Source organism: Falco naumanni, chromosome 7, assembly GCF_017639655.2.
Source record: "Falco naumanni isolate bFalNau1 chromosome 7, bFalNau1.pat, whole genome shotgun sequence".
NCBI classification, from domain to species: Eukaryota; Metazoa; Chordata; class Aves; order Falconiformes; family Falconidae; genus Falco; species Falco naumanni.
Window position 1 is genome coordinate 23,127,214 of NC_054060.1, and position 14,465 is coordinate 23,141,678.

General features: G+C 45.0%; 2 protein-coding genes across 4 annotated transcripts; both read left to right on the top strand.

Annotated features, from left to right (window-relative positions):
* HYKK (hydroxylysine kinase) lies at positions 1–6,317 on the top strand. The gene is made up of 5 exons (XM_040602035.1): positions 1–106; positions 1,352–1,699; positions 2,489–2,631; positions 4,920–5,103; positions 5,821–6,317. The coding sequence occupies exons 2-5, from the start codon at positions 1,357–1,359 to the stop codon at positions 6,276–6,278; spliced, it is 1,128 nt and encodes a 375-aa protein (XP_040457969.1). The 5' UTR covers positions 1–106; positions 1,352–1,356; the 3' UTR covers positions 6,279–6,317.
* Positions 6,318–6,582: 265 nt separating this feature from the next.
* Positions 6,583–12,719, top strand: PSMA4 (proteasome 20S subunit alpha 4). Of its 3 annotated transcripts, none has more exons than XM_040602036.1 (9): positions 6,583–6,719; positions 6,895–6,932; positions 7,096–7,138; positions 7,907–8,069; positions 9,460–9,537; positions 9,781–9,869; positions 11,356–11,486; positions 11,714–11,837; positions 12,314–12,719. In XM_040602036.1, the coding sequence occupies exons 2-9, from the start codon at positions 6,930–6,932 to the stop codon at positions 12,466–12,468; spliced, it is 786 nt and encodes a 261-aa protein (XP_040457970.1). In that variant the 5' UTR covers positions 6,583–6,719; positions 6,895–6,929; the 3' UTR covers positions 12,469–12,719. The 3 variants fall into 3 exon arrangements, with proteins under 3 accessions (XP_040457970.1, XP_040457971.1, XP_040457972.1); XM_040602037.1 differs by having other exon boundaries at positions 6,584–6,723; XM_040602038.1 differs by lacking the exons at positions 6,583–6,719; positions 6,895–6,932; positions 7,096–7,138 and adding an exon at positions 7,278–7,441.
* Positions 12,720–14,465: the final 1,746 nt, after the last annotated feature.

Below are 14,465 nucleotides of genomic sequence, written 5' to 3' on the forward strand. Positions count from 1 at the left end.
CTCACCACCTCTGTGGCTTCCCACCAGGGCACAGGGCTGGCAGGAGGAGCACAGAAGCCTGTAGGTCTTGGCACTTCTGTCAGGAAACTGAGGCAAGATTAACAAGGTACAGATTTGCAAAATGCATTGTGATTTTGTTTACAGAGAATTAATATATTCTGATTTTTCTGTAACCTACGTATCATAAAGTCATGAGCGTAGCAAGAATGCTTTCCTGTTACACCATCTGTGTTCCACTGAGATAAACCTTCAGAAATTCAGAGAGGGCACCCTAAATATTTTCTGGAGCTTTTATTCTTGAAAAAATATGCTTGTGCCATTCCTGAGGGGTGGGGTGGGGGTGGAGCAGAGTGAAGCTGGTAAAAATACTTGTTAGTTGCTCAACGGCTTTGTTTAGTAATGTCTGTTTGGAAACCATGGGGAAAAAATACAAGGAACATACTTGTTTCTTGGGGAAACTGTTTCCCTTTTCTAAATTCTCTAGTCGATTAAAATAGCATTTTCAATTTTACATCCTTTATATTACAAATAACACTTAAAAATCGAGATAGAGGATTCTTAGTAACGGGTTTATTTGAAATCTTTTTTTTTTAAGCTTCAGTAAGCCTTTCCTAAAATACTTTTTTCCCTCAGATTCCTAATGCTGCCATGGTGGGATCTCATCTATTGTGGAAGATTACTTCGTTTTTATTATTATTAATTAGAAATTATAGAGGAGATTTATATCTTGATTTTGAAAGTTAGGATGTGTGAGGAACTGCGGTTGGTAATTACGTTAATTAAGTGCGTAACCCTCCACCGGCCCGGGCTAAAGGGCGGGCGGCGCTGGGCCTCAGCCCCGCCGGGGGAGTGACCTTCGGCCGGGGTGGGGCGCCGTCCCCCGCGGGCCCCGGCCGCCGGCCTGCGAGCGGCCACCGCCGGGCCGGGCCTCCCTCCCCGCCGGGCCGGGCGCAGCGCGCACACAGGCCGCGACGCCCCTGCGGGGTTTGAGCCGGGCGGGCCCGGGAGGGGGCGGGGCCGCCGGGGGCCGCCCCCCCGCTCCGTGTGCTGCGCGCAGGCCGCGCCGCGGGGCCGCCGGGCACGGGGGCCGGGGCCGTGAGGCGGGGCCAGCGGCGGGGCTCGCCCGTAGCCGTGAGCGGGGGGCGGCTCGGGGGGGGCCTTGGGGAACCCCTGCGCGCCGTGGGGGTGGGGGTGCCGGGAGTGCCGCATATCCCGCGGCCGGGCAGCCGCCTGCCCGCCTGGCGGGGGTGCGCGGTGTGGCCAGCGCGGGAACCCCCCGGTGTCCGCACGCGTTTGGCTGTAGCTGCAGCCGGCACAGGTGCGCCATGTCCCGTCTCTCCTCTCCCCAGACACGCGATGTCCGCTGGAAGCGGTCGGCCCCAGACGCGCTCCAAACCCGCGCTGGGCGAGCGGGAGGCGGCGGCGCTGGTCGAGCGGGTGTTCGGGCTGACGGTGTCGTGGGTCCGGCCACTCCCCAGCTACGATGACCAGAACTTCCACGTGCGAGTCGGGAGAAGCGAAGACGCGGCCGAAGGTGCTGGCGAGTACGTCCTCAAAATCACCAATTCAGAAGACAGCCAGGAGCCGGAGCTCATCGAGGCGCAGACCCGGGCCATGATGTTTCTCAGCGCCGAAGGCTTTCCTTCGGCTACGCCTCGCCTCACCAGAGACGGGAACATCATGTCTCTGGAGTCAGGAGGTGAGTAGTTAGCGCCTCTGCTGCGCTGCTGGCACCCCTAGCTTGGCAGCCGCTCGGCGTGTGGCATGCCATGCACACACGGGAGTAAAGCTCTGGGCTTACTTTTAAAAATTAATTGGGTGACCTGTAGGTCCAGCCATAATCCAAATTTAGATGTGGATTTAAATCCAAATCCAAAGCTGTAGTCCAAACTTAGAATACCAGAAGCAAAGCAAAGAGGGTAATAACTATGAAAGCACTCAGGAAATAACTTTGGTGTAACCAATTGGAGAAAACATTGATTTGACCTGTCAACGCACAAGAAAAGGGAAAAATAAAAAGCCTTGTAGGCCAAACGATGTTATAAACTATTTGCCTGCAGAAGGGTGTAAAATACAGCTCAGGCCCATCTGTGATGCCAGAACAAATTGCTTTAACAGCGCTTGGAAGAAAAATCATGTTGACATTTTGCTTGTATCTCCACTGTAACTTCCATACAAAAGCTGGGATTCCTGAGACCTCCCATTCTGCTGTGAAAGCTGTAAGGGGGTGTCTGCAGGCACTGGGGGAAACCGGCTGTATCAGTCAGGTCCAAGCACAGGGACTGAAAGTCCAGCATAGACTGCAGGTGTGTGCAGGTTTGCGCATCACCATGCAACATCCTGGTAAACAAAATCTTTGAATGAAATCTCTTTTATCAGCTATGTTTGATGACTTCTGCACTGGGATAAAGCTTTTTTGCCTCTTGCCATAGCTACTGCTCAGTAGTGTATACTGAAGCAACTGACTGAGCCTCTTTGTGCCTGTTAGGTACTGCGCCTGGGAACAAAAAGTACATGGTCAGGCTGCTGACTTACCTGCCAGGTACACCTGTAGCAAAAATTGCTACAAATGCTCAGATTCTGTACGAGATCGGTAAGCTAGCTGCCAGTCTGGATAAAGCTCTCTCAGAGGTGAGTTTTTGTTGCTCTGGCCTCACAAACCTCTTTCTCAATTAACTTCTCCTTTGTATTCCTTTTTCTGCTTGCTGTCTGCTTTCCTGATCTGCAAAACTGAAGTCGGTGCAGGCAGATGTCAGTTAAGTCATCCTTCAGGTGCCAGCCTCCAGGCTGGCTATTATCAAAGCATTGCCCGGAATAACGTGACCATTTAACGCTTATGATGTGGTACTGGTGATCCTTTTGCAATGTGTTTTTGTACCACAAACAGGGAGATAAGTATTTCTTTTTACTTAAGCAAAACTCACCTGTTTGGTGTTTCAAACATGGCAAATAAGGGAAGTGAACTCTGCGGTGCTCAAATTAGAAGCATGTGAAACTTGTTTTAAAGCATTATTGTTTAGTGCACATCAGGCACAGCTGGCTGATCTATTATTTTGAATTAATTTTGACTTGCTCTCTTTCTCCTGGTCATTTAACATTGGTAGCAGTTGGTTCCTTCTCCACAATACCAGCTGTGCCAATGAACAGAGATCTGTGACACTTCTCTCATTTGCATCACTTCCAGTCAAATAATTTTAATGTACAGTAAGTTCTTTCTTTACTCTGGAGTTATACGGGATAATAAAGCTGATAAGTCAGCCAGTAATTAAGTTTGATACATAAAAGGATTCCTGCATTATTTATTGACTTTCATTAACCTTTCCTTCTCATGTTCTGGCTATCAGCTTCAGACAATTATGAAATGTGAATTGCCAGCTTTACTAAGCACTTTCTTAAATTACAAGAGCTTCTTTCAATTGGGAAGGATAATTTACTGTCGCCTTCCAGCATTCTGGTTACGCTTTTATAATGTGATTAAAACAATTTATATAGACCAGCTAGCCTCAAAATATGCCTGTTACTTTTCCTGCAAAGGAGAAAATAGTTGATGAGAAAGCAAATTTTGACAGCAAAGGCTCTTTATGCCCTTAACATACGGATTACTGTCTACCAAGGTTTGTCATTTAAAAGCAGGAAAATTACAATCGTTACTGTCAAAAGTTCAAAAGATCATTGACACTAAAAATAGTACCCATGGTATTATGTTTTCTGATGGCAGATCAGAACATACAGCCTATCTTTTCTACCCGGTTAATTTACTTTGCCAACTTGATAGCAAAGCAATGTGTCATGCTTTTGTTTTGTGCACAAAATGGTATTCCACCACTTTCGCTGGTGGTGTCTCCTTTTGTTTAGGTGTGCCTTGTGTTCTCTAAATGGAAGTGAAGTTCATGGCTGTAAAGCGACTCTGTCTGTGGCTTTACAGTAACAAGGGCTCATGACTTTTCCCTTCACACACCTGGTAGCCTATTTATAGCTTGCTGGAACGCCAGCTTTGTGCTGGGAGGATTGCAGCGGTTGCTTACCAGGTAGCATTCTTCCTTCCAGTGTGGTGCTTTAAAGCGCCACATTAGGGACCCTGCACTGACAATCATTTAGCTACCTTTAAGAGCCTTAATTACAAGCATAGGTTTCTTTTTAAGAAGCCAGCTACTCTTGTGGGAGGTTTTTTTTATTTGCCCTATGCACTGGTAGAATCTGGCCCGTGAGCCACGTTAATAGGTGTTAGAGGATTCAAGGGTAGGTGTGGTGTGCAGTGGGAGAGATGCTTTTCCTCCCCGGGTGTCACTTTCCAAACCACCTTTTCAATTTGCTAGGGGGAGAGAGGTTAAGGACCTTGTTTGTTTAAAATATGTAGGCCACCTGGCTGTACAAAGGCAAATTTTCATAAGAATAAAGCTCTGCCCAGTATCTCCATAATGCACTCCTGTCATCGGGGTTTTTCACGTACCAGATGATGCTAAGGGTCATCCCCAGAAACTGCTACCTTTGAACACACAGAGCGTGCCTGTTCCCAGCACACTGGCAGGTTTTGTGTCTCTCCTGCTCCGACTGCTTTCCATAGCACCAGCTGTGCAATCCAGGCTCTGCCAGTGTGGGACTCCAGCCTTGGCAAGGCCTCAAACTCGCTGCATAATGTCACATTGCAGAAAGTCAGTACTGATTTTAAATTAAGTGATTAATGTGCCTAGGAAATGGGGAAAAAAACATTCCATTCAGGTTGTATGTAGAAATCAAGATGCTTGCCTTAATCATTCCTTAGGTTATTCTTTTACTTGTTGTCAGTTACAGTTACAGTGCTTTTCAGTGAGCCCCATTAGGAACCGGTTAAAATTAATAGGGGCTTTGAATCAAGCCGTGCAATCATAAAAACCAGGATTTTTACTTATGGCCTGTTTTATCTTGTGCTTTTTCCAAAGAAATTCCATCATCCATCAGTGAAAAGTCTGCATCGAGGTCAGTTCATTTGGAACCTGGCAAATGTTCCTCTTCTAGATCAGTACATTTATGCCTTGGGCCAGAACAAATACCGTGAAGTTGTGGAACAAGTTATTGAGCAGTTTAAAGGGAAAATAATACCCAAGCTAAGCAGTTTTCGAGCCTGTGAGTATTTTATTCTCATTGTAATTTTGTTGAACTGAGACACTGAAGTTTCTTACAGGAGTTTGGGTCTATGGAGAAAGAAGCAAAGAATTGTTTGTCTTCTTTACAGGGTCTCCTATGTCCCTAGCTAGATAAGTGCAAATATTTTGCTGACTGAACACAGCACAGAATAAGCCAGGAGGAATGTGCTGTCCACAGTCAGTTCTTGATCTTTCTGATGAGTTTGCTTCCAGCTAAGGTGATGATTGTCATGCCGTTACATCAGCTTAGTAAGAATATATGGTGTACACTACTTCCTTTCAGAAAGGCCAAATAACTGTTTAATCATATTTTTGGAATTCAGCTGACAGTGATGTTGATCACTTGAGAGTTTGTTGATTTGAAAACTGCTGTTCTGTGTTTGGAAAACATGTAGCATATCACAGGTAGTACCGGGCCAGAGTAAGTTGTGGTGACACTCCCTTTGTCAGTTGGTGTCCAGTCACCTGTCATTGGGATGGAGGTCCCTAGGGAAGCAGTAAGGCTGTGAAAGGCAACACTTGGTGCTGAGGAAGACTAGTATGGTTTTGTGGTTGAGTGTTAGTCTGAGCCTATATACATCTTCTCAAAGCTGTTTCACTGAGAAATGGGGAAGAAAACTTAAAAAAAAAAAATAATAAAAAATTGGATTCTACTGTTTAATACTTATTAAATAGTTTCACTTTCTTCTGTGTTTAGGTGTCAATCACGGAGATCTTAATGACCACAACATTCTAGTAGACTCTACTTCTGCTTCCCTGGAGAATCCTCAGTACAAAGTGTCCGGCATCCTGGATTTTAGTGACATGAGTTATGGCTATTACGTATTTGAAGTTGCAATAGCCATCATGTACATGATGATCGAGAGCCCAGATCCCCTGAGTGTGGGGGGCCATGTGCTGGCAGGGTTTGAAAGCGTCCAGCCACTCGCAGGGGAGGAGAGGGGGGCCCTCTTCCTCCTGGTCAGCGGGAGGTTTTCCCAGTCCCTTGTCATAGCGGCCCACACGGCGCTGCTGTACCCAGAGAATAAGGAATACCTCATGATCACGGCCAAAACCGGGTGGAAACACTTGGTGAACATGTTTGAGGTGGGCCGCGAAGCCGTGGAGAAGGTGTGGTTCGAGACTGCCGAGGCCTACGGCCGCCCCCCGCCCTGACGCCCGGCTCTCTTGCAATAAAGGCGGCGCCGCCCGTGCTGCAGCGCGTCCTCCGCGGTCTGTACGCGGCCGGGGGCGGGCCGGGGGCTGCCCTCCCGGGGCGGGGGGGCCCTGCCCTGGCTCCAGCGGCACCGCCGCGACTGGCAGGGCCCGGGGCGGCCGCGTCTCCTCACAGCGCCGGGGGGCGGCTGGGGCGCGGGAACCGCGGGAGAGGCGGGAGGCGGGGCGCTGCGTGTAGCGCCCCTCCCCTGGGCGGGGGCGCGGGCACACGCCAGCCCCGCCCGGCGGGTGGGAGGGGGAGGGGCCTGCGGCACCGCGCAGGCGCGGCGGCCATTTCCGACGCAGCGGTGAAGGCTCGGCCGCGGCGGTAGCGCCCGCTTCTTCCCCGCCGGCCGGGACCCGCCCGCCCCTGGTCCGCCGGCCACCTCCGCCCCGCCGCCAGTGAGTGAGTGAGTGGGGGGGGGGGGGGGGAGAGGGAGCGAGGGCCGGCGGGGGGGTGGGGTTGGGGGGGAGGGAGCGCGGGCCGGCCGGCGGCGGGGCCCTGGACGTGCGCGGGGGGATGACTCTGCACTGCGGCGGGGCGGGGCGCCGGTAACGGCCGTGTGGTGTCTTGCAGGCCCGCTCCCGGCCGCGCGGCGCGACCCCGGCACCATGGTGAGTGGCGGCGGCGCGGGGAAGCCTGCCCCGGGGCCCCGCTGAGGCGGGCGGCGGGGCTGGGGCGGCGGGCGGAGCGGGGTCCCCGGGCCGGGCCCGCCTCCGCCACGGCCCGAGGGGGGGGGGGGCAGGGTGGCGTTTAACCAGCTGTTGCTTTTTACAGTCTCGAAGATACGACTCCAGAACGACCATATTTTCTCCAGAAGGTATTTCTTAACCGCACACTTTCAAGTAAACTCTTGCCTGTTCTGTCAAAACTGAGTAAGGAGCCGCCTGCGCAAAGCATGGCCGTTTGTAGCGGGTTCCCATCTACGCGTGAGTCACAGACTCTGCTCGCCCCGGCAGCGGCGCCCCGCGCTCTCTGAGCACCGGGGGTCCAAAGTGGGGGCTTCCAGGTGCATCCCAGCTGGAGCAGCAGTGAGACCGTGCCCGTGCGTGAGCCATGCCTCCTGCCGTGTTTCTGAACTAACCTGAGCAAACCTTCACCGTCTGCTTTTTGTTGAAGATGGGTGGGTTTTGCTGTTGATCTCTCCCAGCCCCCACCCCAAGAATGCATAATATTCCACAATCGCACCTCACCTTGCTATTCTTATACGTGCTGCAACAAGTACATACAAACCATGTGTTCCTGTTTCTTAGATGGGATGGACTCTGACTTAATATTTTCTTTGATTATTGAAAATCTATTTTGGCTCATTCTACTATAGCAGGGTTCTGTAGATATTTATTTTTTTTAAAGAAAGGGATTTTTTTTCCACATTGGTGATGACCTGTATTACCTCATCAGATTGTCACTGTCTCCCTCCTCCTCTTCAACCAATTAATTTACTGTCAACTGGTAACAGACCGAAGAAGTAAGACTAGGGTATACAATAAGTGTCTGTCAGATTCTTGCGAATTTAAGTGATCTTGCGTACTTGGTATTGCTCAATGTTACTTTTTTGATGATGTTACTAATTTAAATCCTTTCCTAGGTCGCTTGTACCAGGTTGAGTATGCAATGGAAGCCATTGGACATGCAGGTACTTGCTTGGGAATCCTAGCAAATGATGGTGTTTTGCTAGCAGCAGAGAGACGCAACATCCACAAGCTTCTCGATGAAGTGTTTTTCTCTGAGAAGATATACAAACTTAATGAGTAAGTTGAAATGATGATCAGCAATCCAGTGATGTTACCAGTAACAAAACACTGCTGTTACTCAAACATTTTAGCATTGCACCTGGTTTTATTTTATCTGAAGTGTTAGTATGCTTTTTGTTCGGATGTTTTAGAGCAATCTGACTATTCTGTCCTCGTACGCTTCAGTAGTTCCCTTAAAGTAGAAGCATCTCTTCTTTTTTTTTCTTCCGCACCCCCTATGTCTAGGAGAATTTTCTAGGTGGAATAGCTCATTTGTTGGTCCTTCCTGATACAAGATAAAGTTATTGCAGCAGTAAAGAAAATCAGGAATTCTTTGTTTTGCAAAATACCATTCAAGGGGGCAGAATAAAGAATGCACACAAAAATCACCATGCTGTTTCAGCTCTGCATCCTCTTCTAAGTTTTTCTTTTGTGATTCAAAGATAACAAGATAATTAGGTAAAACATGCCTTAGATTTCTTGGCCACAAATGTAGCAGAGATGATGTATCTCCCTGTTATGCCTTCCTTTTTAGCTCTCTGGGAGTTAAATTTGTGATGTCGGGGTGAAGAGCGTTACGGATTATGCTCTCTTGCCTATCAGGGAAGTAGAGCTTTGTCCTTGCCAGAAGGTGCACATAAAACAAAATTGCTTTTCATCCTGTCAGCTTCCCATTCTGTGTTGATCCTGAAAGCAGCTAGAACTGTAGGAAGTGCTGGATTTTCAAGGAGGCAGTGTAACAGTGCAATGGAGAGTGCTCGCCTGGGCTAGTCCTTCCATATTCTGAAGAATTCTTAAGATCACTTGGAAAAAATAACCTGGATTTTTTTTCTTGAATCCTTTCTGTGTAGTGAAAGCTTTGTAGCAATACCGGTTTTGGCAAAAGAGACCTTAAATTAAGAGCTAATGAAACAAGCAAGGATGTGAGGTGCTGTTTTTCTTATGATCAAATCAAGATCACTAAGTTTCAGTTACACAGATGCAATGTGTCAGCCAGCATCTTGCACTGAAGCCCTGTCACATCTATATGATGCACTTTTCTCCTTCTGTATTCTGGTGGGCTGTGTCAGGTGGCCTCCTGATAGGCACTTGCATGTTGCAAACATCTCTTGAGAAAGACATTCAAGATTCAATCACCTTTGGCATGATCCTTTTCTCAGAACTGTATGTATATCTAACATACTGACCCGCTTACTTTTTGCTGTCCGCCTGTGCTCTTGTGCAGCGGTTAAATAATATTTTTGGCTTACCCTAAAGGCAGGAGCTGATGAATCTATTTTACATGGCAGCTAATAGTTTTGATCAGAAAAGCCCAACAGTAGGTGTTCTGCGTGAACCACTCTATGAAACTGTGACTATTTGCTGGAGATTGATAGGAATTCAGTTAATTTGTATGTTTTTATTGCAGGGATATGGCTTGCAGTGTTGCAGGAATAACTTCAGATGCCAATGTTTTAACAAATGAACTGAGACTGATTGCACAGAGGTAGGTTTGCTCATAGTTAACATGGTTTTATTTGTCTGCATTGTCAGATTCAGTTCTGCCTATGTGTTAAATAAAAATGAACATGCATTTAGTAGAGCAGAAGTAGATTGTTTGAAATAAAACAGCTAGATCAAAGAGGCTCTAACTTAGGAACTTGTTTCTTGTTAAATGTGGTACAGGGTAGTCAGCAAAGCAAGTTTTGAAAACTTTTGTTTTTCTTTTCCCCCCCCTCTTTCTTATTAGGTATTTGTTACAATATCAAGAGCCTATTCCTTGTGAACAACTGGTAACAGCACTATGTGATATCAAGCAGGCTTACACACAGTTCGGAGGTAATGAAGTGTGATGAGCCACCCTGCTTTTCAATGTCTAAAGAATGATTGTGTTAAGTCATTTGAAGCATCTCAGTCTCTGGACAGTTCTACCAAGTTCTTCTGTAACAAGTTATACTGAGAAAAACAATAGTCATGTTTAAGAGGAGGGTTGAGTAGTCACTGTTACTGTTTTGCTGCTGAAGGTGCTACTTTGTAATGATGGAGAAATTGGTGGCTGGGATTGTAGCCCATCATGTAGAACGCTTTTGAGTGCGCTTCAAATTGAGTGAATGCCCTCAAAAGACTTTCAGCATTGCGCTGTTATGCTGGATGGGCCCAAAATGAATCACAAATAAGATTATATGTAGGGGTATAAATACTGTAACACTTTTTTTTAAAACTTTTTCTGTGGATTGAGCAACAGGTTAGAAAATGATGTTGTAAGTAGCGTTCCTTAGTACATGAACTGATGAGCTGGTATTTTACATGTATCTAGGGTGAAAGAATGACCTTTTTATGTACCTGACTTTTGACACTGTTGTTACAGATTTGCTAATAAGTTAAGACTGATTGACTTTATTTGATTTTATAAAATCATTTTAAATAGAAATATAGAGGGATAAGAAATATATTTGCACAGTAAAAGCTGTTATGAAATCCTTTGTACAGTCCTGTACCAAGGCCAGAAGAATGGGCTAGAATCAGTGTTTAAAACTTAGGTAATAAATTTAGGGTTTGAAAGGTTTCTTTGTAGTTAACTAGTCTTCCGTATGTAGAGAGTGTATTGAAATGTCAGAATACAGAATTAATGGGAACTGGGGAGAGCTGACTGGAACAGCTTGTAGTTACCTGCCAAGAAACCGTGAACTTTAGTAAAAGGTAATTCCGGCAGGGGGAGATCGCGACCACCGACTCATGTACCACCTACCCAAATCATACCCCAGACCCATTTCTGGACCTTTCTAACCTTTACTGCACAGAATTGGATCTAGGAGGATAATATGTTAATGATTTTGGGGAATTAATCATGCATATTCATTAAGTATTCATGCATAATCATGATAAGTTCTATATATGGTGTCTGATCATGAGAAGACTCACTCATGCACCCGGCCGTTAATAAGGAAGTGTCTGCTTATCTACATCACATTGGTGTCGATAAGTTCTTCATTCCGAGATTTCGGTAACACTGTGAAGTTACACGCTTTAACAGCTCAGCTACACGCTTAAAATATTAAGTTGTGATTTGAAGTTCTGAGATGATAAATTATCATTTGTGGAGACAGAAATGAGCTGTTCTTAGGGTTAAATGAAATAAATCTCTGCTGCCCCCACACGACTTAGAAAGAAACGCTGGCATCCTTATCTCAAGCAACAGAAGTGCAGAACAGTCTTGTTAAATCCTAGTTCACAGGAATAGATTTGAAAAAACATCAAAGAAAATAATTGTCACTTGTGACCAATCTTGTTAAATTTAGATTGCTAATAGCCTTCTTTTCAACAGGAAAACGTCCTTTTGGTGTTTCGTTGCTGTATATTGGCTGGGATAAGCATTATGGATTTCAGCTGTATCAAAGCGATCCTAGTGGAAATTATGGAGGGTGGAAAGCTACGTGCATTGGAAATAATAGTGCTGTAAGTTCTGGGGTTTTTTCCTTTCAAAAAGTCAAGCGAAAAAGAAAGTGTGAATTGCACTGCTTTTCACAAACACTAATTGAACGGAGTTGTTGATTACTAGTGCAGAATGGAAATAGGTAACTGTAGAAATCTTGCTGTTACTCGTGTAGTGATATTATCTGGCAAAAAGCAACTGTTTGTTTGATTGCCCAAAGATACCTTTTTAATTTCTGTGATGTTTGTAGGCAGCTGTGTCAATGCTAAAGCAAGACTACAAAGAAGGAGAAATGACCTTAAAGACCGCGCTTGCATTAGCCATTAAGGTGCTAAACAAAACCATGGATGTTAGCAAACTCTCTGCAGAGAAAGGTAAGCAGTTTGCTAAGACGGGAGCACACCTTTTGCTCAAAAAAAGGAAATGTCGCGAATGTATATGCGCTAGATGGGGTTTATTGGATTTTTAGTTGGACATGAGAAACGTTTTTAGGAGATGCAGCAGCTCTCAGCCTTGGCCTTTCTAAGAACCATAGAGGTGGCTTAGCTGAGGGTGATCCGTCTTGGTTGGCTCTGGGGGATAGACCACTGCTCCGGGGTCGCAGGCCTCATTGGTGCGGTAGCAGAAATGGCTGTGTGTCTGGTAGAAGAATCATGGAGAGGTATTAATGTGCTTGTGTAGGCTGCTGTGGAAGAGGACTGCTGCCATCTGGCTTGCCAGTCAAGCTTTGTAGAGGCTGTACAAGAGCCTTCTGCTTCGTTGTCAGTTGTAACTGTAAATCTTATCCTTCTGATGATTGCTTTGCCTAAAGCACAAAATGTAACGCCGCTGTCTGTTCCATATGTTTCAGTTGAAATTGCAACACTGACAAGAGAGAACGGAAAGACAGTAATAAGGGTTCTGAAGCAAAAGGAGGTGGAACAGTTGATAAAACAACATGAGGAGGAGGAAGCAAAAGCTGAACGTGAAAAGAAGGAGAAAGAACAAAAAGAGAAGGATAAATAGAAAATGAAATCAAGTGTTCTGTAGATAATATAGGACCTGCTTCAGTAAAAGATAGTCCGGATTTCTGTTTTGTAGAAGCCTACGAATATGCCATGGTGGACCCAGAATTACTTTTGATGAACCAGGTCCTTAATTGTCATTCAGCTAATTAGTTTGCTGCTCCTTACATTGATCAATAATTGCTTTAATTCTTGGAACACTCTTTCTTTCATGTTCTCTTTTTTATTACGGAATAAAATTTAAGAAGAATAGTGATGAGTGTCTTTATTTCCTCAGTAATGCCTGGATCTGCACAATCTTGAGGGATTTAATCACTTTTAAACTATTAAAACAAGGTATATGCTAGTTGGTAAAGAACAAATGTTGTGTTAGAATTGTTAGAATTTTGTGTGTATGTGTGGGGTTTCCTTTTAAAGTAGTGAAAAGGGCTCCTAAGTTTGAAAAATCATTTCACAAATACAGAATTAAAGTGTGCTGGCATGCCAAGTTTTAATTTTGGCCTATTTTGTTCTATAACGGGCTATATCGAACTGATGGTCTTGCAAGCAGTAGTGTTTTAAACATGCCCTGTAGCAAATGTGTTCAGTTTATCATAGCCTTTCATGAGTGCATGAGTTTTCTAAGAAGTTAGCCGTGTAACACTATCTATATTCACACAAACTAGAAAGACATTTTACAAAGGCCATGTGAAAATGTTAAACAATCTTGTCAAAATACAAATTAGGTAAACAGAATAGTTCGTGATTTTTCAGTCAGTGTTGACTATTTTACATTTTATCTTGGAAGCAAATTGAGATGTTTTATATTTAGTTGAGTGTTGCTGATACTTCCCCAGAGAATTCTGTTCCCTTCCCTGACGAACAATGGTCTAGAAAACTAACCCATTAACCACTTGAGAAATAATACTATTTATGCATGAATCAAAGTTACCATAATTTCTCTTCAGATTGTCCCTATACTGAATGCAAAAATAATATGATTTTCAGATTAACAAAAGATCTTACAGTTCTGGACAAAAAAAAAAAAAAAAAAAAAAAAATATCTGGAGTTAATAGAAGAGGTGGAAAACAAGTTACTGACAATTGTTTTGCACCCTTTCAGTCATCACATGCAAACCGAAAAGCTCACTTGAGTGCCATGCTGAAATGAGGCCTTACCTTCTGAATTTCAAACTGTGACACTGGTGATCCAGCCCCTTCCTGCTGCCCCTGGATTGTGCTGTTATGTAGCTTTTGGGGTTTTGTTTTGGGGAGCTTTTATGGTGTGTGTTTGGGTGGGTTTTTTTTAATCCCGAAGGATAGCTGGTATTTACAGGATTTAATATGACCATTTAAAGAAATGAGTGAATCTATACAGTGGTTTATTTTTAATCTATCCCATGGACTTTTGACTGGTAAAATGTACTTTGTCAACATGGCCAGAAATTACCTTTAGTCTCCACAAAACCCATTTTTGAGCTCATTGCTGTAAGATTCACTGTTGAGAGCGGAGGGAAGGAATCTGACTTGAGGTGTCTGTGCTGCAGCTTGTGCGAATGTACTGCACTCGCCTTGGCACCTCTGCAGAGTGCGCGGCGTGGGTGGCACGGGTTCTGCGCAGGCTGCAGGACCTGCTTGTTTTCATTTTCTAAGTCTCAGTGCAGGCCAGTTGCTTTAGTCTTTTGTACTGAACTTAGTACTTTGTTAGCATTCAAATTTTATAGCTAATAAAAGACTTGAGTTTTGTTTGTACCTTGTACAACAGTATATCTTCCAAATAGTAACGTAGGAATGATATTTCATGTAACGAGTCCTGAATAATTACAGACAATATGCAACGGGTAAGATTTAATCACCATTACAAAGGGTTGTACAAATACCTCAAACTCCATTTTTATGTAGAAGGTTCAGTGCTCAATCTTATTTTTTGATACCATGAATGCAACATATCAGCATCTTTGCAGATTTCTAGATCACTGATGATGGTTATACAAGTGCTTGGAATATGCCCTAAAAGCA

Excerpts from the sequence above, each read along its gene's own strand:
- HYKK (XM_040602035.1), top strand. The coding sequence starts at position 1,357 with ATGTCCGCTGGAAGCGGTCGGCCCCAGACGCGCTCCAAACCCGCGCTG. Across the intron at positions 1,700-2,488 it reads CATGTCTCTGGAGTCAGGAG|GTACTGCGCCTGGGAACAAA; the intron begins GTGAGTAGTTAG and ends TGTGCCTGTTAG. Across the intron at positions 2,632-4,919 it reads TGGATAAAGCTCTCTCAGAG|AAATTCCATCATCCATCAGT; the intron begins GTGAGTTTTTGT and ends CTTTTTCCAAAG.
- PSMA4 (XM_040602036.1), top strand. Across the intron at positions 11,487-11,713 it reads GCATTGGAAATAATAGTGCT|GCAGCTGTGTCAATGCTAAA; the intron begins GTAAGTTCTGGG and ends TGATGTTTGTAG. Across the intron at positions 11,838-12,313 it reads CAAACTCTCTGCAGAGAAAG|TTGAAATTGCAACACTGACA; the intron begins GTAAGCAGTTTG and ends CATATGTTTCAG.